The 9,062-nt window shown below is 38.4% G+C and overlaps 1 protein-coding gene across 1 annotated transcript in view; it reads right to left on the reverse strand.

Annotated features, from left to right (window-relative positions):
* LOC137635283 (zinc finger protein rotund-like) overlaps positions 1 to 1,122 on the reverse strand; it is a 25,701-nt gene extending 24,579 nt beyond the window's left edge. The window contains exon 1 of the mRNA XM_068367747.1: positions 1,032 to 1,122. Within this exon, the coding sequence (XP_068223848.1) occupies positions 1,032 to 1,122 (91 nt within the window). The remainder of the gene's footprint in view (positions 1 to 1,031) is intronic.
* Between the last annotated feature and the right edge of the window lie 7,940 nt (positions 1,123 to 9,062).

Consider the following 9,062-nt stretch of genomic DNA (forward strand, 5'->3'; position numbering starts at 1 on the left):
CTCACTTGATTCACTTATGTGTCATAAGCTTTAAGACAAGAATATTTTATATATATATATATATATATATATATATATATATATGTTGTTTTGGTTCGTCATTTTGGGGGCGAGTCGACCGAAGACTAGTATGTATTCATCAATTATTTGTAGGTCTTATGAAAGGTTGGGGGATCATACCCCCGTGTCCGTGTGCTCCATATTCCTTTTTTTAACTTGATTTTTTCCAGATTATCCGTTTAGTATCATTTTGCATCTTTTTTTATCATGCTCTCATCATTCTGTTAAGTCTACGGCGTTTCGTAGTTTTTACACCGTGCTAAATATTCTTTTTAAATCCAGTTAAAGTCCAGTTCTGTTCGGGGGATTCAGGATCCTCTACGAATCCAGTTACAGGCAAGTGTAACGAGCTGGTTGCTTGGCATGACCAAAAGTGTATCTGTATGAAACTAGTTGATAACTCGGCATTTCCTACTTGGCTGAGGGATGTCAGTGGTAAAATCCCTGTCGGGTGGGGCGAGGGTGGAAATCTATCTGGATGTCTGGCAACTTCTGACACCTTGATCACTGGCCGCTGAGGAAGTTTGGAGCTGTTGCATCATCGTGATATTTTGTTCTTTGCCTCTTTTAAGATTTGACCTTGGTTATTTTTTTTTTCTATGCAGAGCAAGTTTCGTGTTTAGATACTACTCCCTTCTTATTTGCATTTAACCATCCTCAAAATATATATGATATATATATATATATATATATATATATATATATATATATATATATATATATATGTGTGTGTGTGTGTGTGTGTGTGTATGTGTATACATGCATACATACACACACGTAGTTGAAACAGCATATTAAATGCAGCCTAAGATAACTAATTGGTAAACTACGTATCGATTTGGGTTCTGTAATTGGAAATACGCCATAAATGAAATTTCTAGAAGGATAGCAATAGCCTACTGGCAAAAAGGATGTTAGGAAGAGGGGCCCTGAGGAAGAGGGGTTGTTCTGAAATTGCGCTGCACTCTTACCGGGAAATGGGCTTTTGTTGGTGGGTGGGGACGTGATGGGGATGTCTTGGGGACGAGGGGATAGGCGTCTGGAATGTATGCTAGGAGGCATCACCGGGTGTGGTTGCACCTGGGACTAGGAGTAGTGGCTTTGATCCCCTTTTGGAAATTGCCTCTGAGGGATTCCCAGAGGATTGCCTTTCGACAGATTCTCTCTCTCTCTCTCTCTCTCTCTCTCTCTCTCTCTCTCTCTCTCTCTCTCTCTCTCTCTCTCTCTCTCTCTCACCCTTTTTTCCCATATAGCTTTGGGATCCTTTTTTTTCTCTTTTCACCGGATCTTTGATACAACTACTTTTTCTAAGCTTCGAGTTTGTGTAAGGGGGGGGGGGGGGGGTTTACGGCAGGGTGGAGGCATCTGAACTATGAATGACGAGTGTTGAACATCTTGCAAAAAGGGGAATGGTTAAGGGGGGGGGGTGATGAGGGGGAATTCCAACCATGAAAGGGATCTCGGTTGAGTCACATGGAATGTTGTTGTCTTGTTTTTGCTTTACTGATTTTTAATAACCCTTGTTGACAGGCGATGAACAAGAAGAAACAGTATCGGGGTCAGTAGGAAAACAAAAACAATAACATGAATGGAAGAGAGCAAAAACTGCCCGATGGTTTCATCTCTCGTTCAGGCGAATTTTGCTAATAGACGCATTGAGTGATTCTTCCTAGTGTGAGAGATTTCAACTGGAGTAGATAGGTATCCATCCCTCGGAGACCTTTATGGTTATCTAAAGAAACCAAGAAAACATTTCGCATTTTATTTATTTATCCATTTAAGAGATGAAGGTGGCTAAAACTTAAATTTATATCATGCAAAACACCAGCGTTTCACAATTATAATTCCAACTGGTTATATAAGAGAACATATTTTATTTGAAACTTTTCAAATCCTTTTTGTTACTTGAGGATGATTAGGATGGTTCCATCTCTGACTAATGGATCTTTCTCAAATCCATGGTCTTACGGATTTTTTTCAAAAAACAATATCTTGCCCTCGAGCACCCCCCCCCCCTCCCATTCTCCCAAAATATGCTGGCACATTCGCTCACACACATGCTCAACATGCAGGAGATTAAAGAAATTCTAGTTTTCAAAATAAACAAATCTCGTCGTACCTGTTCTGCCGTTCATTCATTTCCCTATAAATTGTCCGTTTAACCTTTCTCTGACTGTCATAATCCGCATATTTATGCCTTTACAGATCTTTTGAGTTTGCTTGTTAAACTACATCTGTTTTCCATTGAGACTGCTATTAGTTGAATACTCAGCAACCGAATGGCTCCATAACGAAGGGCATTTTTAAGACGAATGGGGGATATCTGTCAGCTTAGACTCCCCTGCGCTATGCTCGCTTCTGTGTTTACGAGAGAGGAAGGGAAAAAAAAACACATGTTTGATGTGGTTTCGAATTACTTCAGCCTTCTACGGTCGAATGAATTGTAACGAGTAGGGCGGCATAAACAAGTTGGTAAGAATTGACGTTTGTCCGCTAAAGAAAGTATTGGAAAAACGATTGACTTAGGTCCTGCTGAATGGGTTTTTATCTATGGGTATCATCAGACCCATATCTGTTGTTGCTATTAAAAGAAAGACCTAATTAGTAAGTTTTATGCTATAAATATTATCTAAGCAGCACCAGCACTCTTTGAGACAAGGCTGTCTTTCTCGTAACCTTACTTTTCAAAGGGTGTTTATTATCCGACTTACAACCTTCGTTTCCAAATACCTGTTGCCAAGACAGGGTTCGATGCCAACATCCGTCCTTCGCCCAGTTGCTATCAGCGGCAATGTCTACTTTGACTCAACCTTTCTAAACTTCCCCTTCTTCTTCTTCTTCTTCTTTTTTTGCGTTACCTGTAGCCTTTGGCTATGATAGGAAGCTCGACATCCCCTACACTGACACCTTGACCCCACCTGCATCGGTCCATTTTTTTTATTTCATTAAACGTTTAGTATTCTCTCCAGTACAGGAAACTAGGATCATGGTGTCGGGTTTAGATTTTGACTAACTCAATTACTCTGGTTCATTACTGTCTACTCGAGTTCATTGAAGGACGGATGAAAAATAAAAAGTTGTGTTACGCATATGATTGCCTCTCCCAAGTATGAATCCAGTTAAGTTTCCTTGAAAGACATTCAATTCTTATTCAACTTCTAAGATTTACCATATATATTTCTTCAGCGTAAAGTGTTAAAAATTACTTTGAAAAATCAGCCAAGGAAATATTACGCCGTCCTTAAGACAGATATAACAAATTTGTAATGATCAATCTTCTTTTTCTTTCTGTTCAGCTTCTACCCTTACCATTATTGGGTCGTTGTTTCCTTAGCAGCCTTTTTTTTCAATCAGCATTTTATCCCTATCAGCCTTTTTTCCCTATCGACATTTTTTCCATGTCAACCTTTTTTTCCCTATCAGCATTTTTTCTATTAGCATTTTTTTCCATCTACCCTTTTTTCCCTGTCAACCTTTTTTCCCTGTCAATCTTTTTTTCCCTATCAGCCTTTTTTCCTCGCCTCATCTCTTAGAAAATGGAAATTGTATTCATTATTTTTTAGATATGGGAAGCCCGAGAAATGAGGAAAATTTTCATTTTACTAAGTGATATTGTATCTTTCACTTTCTACTACAACCATCACTTACTGGCTAGGCCAGACTTTGTACCAAAGAAGATAACGAAAAACAAATTATAATTTTTCCAATATTATTATTATTTATCATTAAAAAAGAAAGAATACATCTCTTGTCTCTTTACATTTACCTCTTTTTGTATTGCCAGAGTCATTATATATTCCGTAGTAATCAGAGTTCTCAGCCCTTGAAATTAGAACATGACACCTTACGCCGTTAGTTATCATTCGGCTAAATTATATTTGCGTTATTTACACCTCATCTTTGTGTCATTTCTCAAGGACAATTCTGGGGGCGTAAGCTCCGATAAGAAATGTTTCATCATCATCATCATCTCCTCCGACGCCTATTAACGCAAAGGGCCTCGGTCAGATTTCGCTAGTCGTCTTTATCTTGAGCCTTTAATTTAAAACTCCAGTCATTCACGCTTTAATGTTTAGATCAAAATAAATTATCTTTCCAACAGCAGAATTTCTTAATGTCGTATGCTGTGGCAAAACTGACTTATTTGAGCTGAAACGAAATTCTGAAAATAATGTTAAAAAATCTAATAATGAAAATATTAGAGAGAGAGAGAGAGAGAGAGAGAGAGAGAGAGAGAGAGAGAGAGAGAGAGAGAGAGAGAGAGAGAGAGAGCTAGTGCGTATTGCGTTTCCATGTAAAAGTTTGTAAGTCTTTAAAGTAATGCAGAATTGTAGGTGTTTTAGCCTTATGCGATCTCTGGTCACCCTTATGGACAGATAAATTAGGGCTAAAAATCGCTTACTTTTCCTTATGAATTTTGCATTCTCAGAGACAATAAACGGCAAAGTTAACCATACCTGTGAATGATAAACAATGAAAAGACTTTAGATTTACAATGAAAAATAGAGATTATACTTTCTGCTTTCTGTATCGTAATGCTTCTCAAGATACCAGTTCCCATTAAATAAGGTTTAATTATTCTGAAATTCCCCAGAGTGCTAAGTGGTTACACTAGTAACCTTTTCTCAGAAGCTTTAAAACAAAGGATCCTAAATCCTTTGATGTCTGCTTGAAGAATTTTCAGTATATTCAGGACAAAATTGATTCAGATTTAGAATATTTTAGCTTGAATAATTGACTAGACCTGATAAGAGTGTGAGATCCATAAAAAGATATGTCGATTGTCAGCTTCAACATGTTATCTCAATGACAACAAGTATTTTTTGATATTTGAAGTTCGATTTCATAATTATTCAATCATAGAAAACATTGTATGATAATATTGATTCTCATATAGTTTCTGCAGATGAATCGTCCATTAGCTTTAATGATTTACATATCGCTTAACTCAGACTTTATTCGTTATCTAAATTAATTGGGAGTTAAGTTTAATAATTGTGTCAGAGAGAGAGAGAGAGAGAGAGAGAGAGAGAGAGAGAGAGAGAGAGAGAGAGAGAGAGAGAGAGAGAGAGAGAGAGAGAGAGAGCATTGTCTTAGGGAAAAAAAAAAACGTTGTTGTAAGTTTCCTTAGCAACCTCTAAGACCTCTGGCAATTCTAATCCGAGCAATGCTTCAGTTATTTTATTGGATAGTTAATCAAATAAAGTGTGACTTTTATTACAGGCTGTTCCGTTTCGGTAGGTTACTTAACTCCCACTAACCCCACCCCTCTCCTTATTTTCATTATCTCCTCCCTCTTTCTCCTCAAGCTGATCTCTTCCATCCCTCTTCTCCTAATTATAAGTCCCCTTTTCTTCCTCGTCTCTTTCTCTGCTGTTAAATGCTTTTAGTTTTTTCCCTTTTCTTAGTCATATGCATGCGCCATTTTTAGGTTCGTCTCACACGAGTGGATTGATACCGCGCGGTTGTGTCCGCATGGACCGCACGGATTAGAAATCGATGAAGATCAATGAGGCTCTTCACGAGCTTTGCGATTGAAAAAATTTCCGAGCGGTAGAGATTAATTAACCGAGTGCACTTCTGATCCGCGCGGTTCCAGTGTAGTGGCTTATAGAAATTACGAGGCCGCTTGGGGAAAATCCTCTCGTGTGAAGACATGCCTCCTAACGAGTGGAAATATTTATGTACAGAAAAAATCCGCTCGTGTGAAGACATGTCTCCTAACGAGCAAAAAAGATTTCCGCACGTGAAAAATCCGCTCGTGTAAAGACATGCTTCCTAACGAGCGGAAATATTTCCATACGGAAAAAAATCCGCTCGGGTAAAGACATGCCTCCTTTCGAGCAGAAATCACACTTACAGTAATTATAGTTATGTGCGAGGTAAATATAACCACTTACTTTAAATTCAGCTTTACAACAACATTAACTATTAATAAAAAATATTTAGTTACACAATACTAAAAAGAAATGCGAACTTGAACAGACAATGATAAATGGCTAGGAGAAGGACCACGGGAGGGAATTGGTTTGGCAAAGGCCTTAACTGGGGAATAGTGAGGGCCATCAGAAAATAGTGAGTATCATAGTGACTCTTTGATTATACAGTAATTATGAGAATGATGCTGCAAGAAATGCCCTGTGTGGCAGATCACAGAGGGAGGTTTCTGTTGGGACAAGAGAATGAGGAAATGGAACGAGAGAGAGAGAGAGAGAGAGAGAGAGAGAGGAGAGAGAGAGAGAGAGAGAGAGAGAGAGAGAGAGAGAAAAATACAGTTTGCTTATAGAGGAAAAGTATATTTTTATGGTGTTGAAGAATATGAGAGGGAGATGTATTATGTAGGTTTGAAAGACGAACAATTATTAAGTTTGAATTTACATATCTTCTGTTATATAAGAAAACCTTTTGAGTAAATTATAATCGAAATGCAAAACAGCAAGAATTATAATGATATTTAGTAAATGTAAAAACAGAATGGATCTGGGTCATAAATTTCCCAAGGACGGAAACAGATTCCTTTCTCTGACGAACATCATTTCTAGAAAAGATTGAGACTCAAGGTAGCTGAGTGGCCAATCGTCTCTGTCTGTCTGTCTGGCTGACTTTCTTTTCACTTTCGTATCTTTGGGAGCTGCGGCGGAGCAACTTTTTTGGTCTACATATTAACCATCACCCCTTTTTTTCCACTCCTAAATATCTCTCTCTCTCTCTCTCTCTCTCTCTCTCTCTCTCTCTCTCTCTCTCTTCCCTAGCATTTTTCATGGTAACTGTGCTTTATCATGTAATGGAAAGCATTTAAATGCACCTTTTTGTGTTTGTAGAAGATCTAATTCACCATAATTCACAAACTTTAAAAAGCATGAGGATACGTGGCCACAATCACTGCTTGATGAAAAGAAAAAAAAAAAAAAAAACCTTGTCTCTGCACAACACTTCCGTAAGAAAACATCAACAACGTCTGGTTTAACGTTTGACATTTCAAAAGTTTTAGAAGTATCATGATACTTACTTGACGAGAGATAGAATTCAGACACTATTGTTTGATAGCAATCTCTTTTTTTTCCTTCGTCGTATTAGGAAATTCATTGTTAATTACCTGAGAAATATTTTCCGTATTTCTCCTTATCAGGTTTTTTTGTTCTTTATCCTCCTCGCCATCATTACTATCTTCAAACGGGAAAAGGAATACTTCACCCAAAATTCTACCTTTTTTTAATTTCAATTGATTTGATTAATATTTTCAGTCTTGTTTTATAATGTTTTGACATTTGTTTTAGCCTTTTGGCTTGGATTGTTTGAACAGTTTTTCTTTGTAGGTGACGTCTAATAACAAACTTACTTAATTATTCTTAAGATATACTAAGGAAAATGGAAACATCTCATTATTATTTGCCTTTTTTTTTGGCAAACTTATGATGCTGCTTATTTGTATTCTGAACGAAATAATTTGAAAACAGATTTTTTCATATAATTTATATTATTTTAGAATCCATCACACTACAAAAAATTTTATTTTCTCTGAATGCTAATTTTGCGAAAACAATTAAGAGTATTATGCAGAGGTCCTTCAGCAATCTAAGTAACGGAAAAGAAACCATAATAATCTTTGCATTGTTGATTAAAATTATCTTGTCTTCGACTCTAGTCTTCTTTTTTCTAATGTTAACACCTCTGGAAGCTGTCGACTACACTTGCCTGGGCCTAAAACGTATTAAGTAGTTTGACTAGGAAATATCATAATTAAATTCGATTGTATTTTAGACCCTCTGTATTGGAAGTGCAAAAAACAACACAGACATCTTTTAAAGTGATTTAAACGAAAGTAGTTTGAAAGAAAAGATTAGCAGCTTAAGCTGTTAGTATGAGTAATGTTATACGTTTTTTTTTCTATAACAGAAAATAGTTACTTGAAAGAGTACTAGGCAATCCAGGATCTCCAGTAGGCATTAGGACCTCCTGCTTGCTCTTTGAGGCTACTCGGCATTACTACCGACACCTTCTCTTCCTCCTCCTCCTCCTCCTCCTCCTCCTGGGCCTTCTCTGCCAGTAATCCTCCCCTCCCTCCTCCGTGGAGTGTCGCCGTCAGCGCTGGTGTGTGTCCGGCCTGTCCCAAATGGCTACTTGTGCAACTTTTTGTCTTGGTTAAACTTTAAATTATGCTCTTGCTGTTGGAGGAGGCTTCGCTCTTTGGATCAGTGAGGAAGTCATGAAGGTGGTTATGTCACTGTGTGGACATCGTCACTCCTCACATGTTATGGAAACTCGCAAATGCCCGTCAAAATAAACGCCATGCGATGAAATCTGTTGTTTGCACGGTTCGTTTGATTTCGTCTCGTTTCTAGGTATTCGAGCGAACACCTCCACGGTTGACCGGCAGTTCGGCTGGTTAGGAAAGTTGTGGCGAAAGGTCATCGCGAATGTAAAGCAAAGGGTTCGACTGGGTCCACTCTTTCTTAGGCATCGATGAAATGGACGAACTGATAACATATCTTGGCAGTTACTTTACTCTCGACAGATAACTGTCAAAACATAAACAAAAATCAGCTGATCATAATCAAAAACTAGGCCCGACCCGTCAAGCCCGACATGGACCTCTCTCTCTCTCTCTCTCTCTCTCTCTCTCTCTCTCTCTCTCTCTCTCTCTCTCTCTCTCTCTCTCTCTCTCTCTTCTTATTCTCTTTCCGCTTACTTCTCTTCATACTCATCGTCTTCTCTGTACCTGTTTCCCTGATCCTTTTCTCCTCCTCATCCTCAGCAAGCTTGAGGGCTCTGTCGGTTCCTTCTAGAGGCTGCTGTGTGTTTTGCTGCGAAGTCCTTGCCTCGCCCTTGAGATTTTAGGGCGAGAAAATGCCACACACGCACAGTCTCTGAAGGCGAGCAGTTTCAGCTTTGCTACTCTGACCTTTCCGTTCGAGGCTCCTGTGAAATAGAGAGAGAGAGAGAGAGAAGAGAGAGAGAGAGAGAGAAGAGAGAGAGAGAGAGAGAGAGAGCTCTAACATTTT

The sequence above is a fragment of the Palaemon carinicauda genome, chromosome 3, assembly GCF_036898095.1.
Source record: "Palaemon carinicauda isolate YSFRI2023 chromosome 3, ASM3689809v2, whole genome shotgun sequence".
Taxonomy (NCBI): domain Eukaryota; kingdom Metazoa; phylum Arthropoda; class Malacostraca; order Decapoda; family Palaemonidae; genus Palaemon; species Palaemon carinicauda.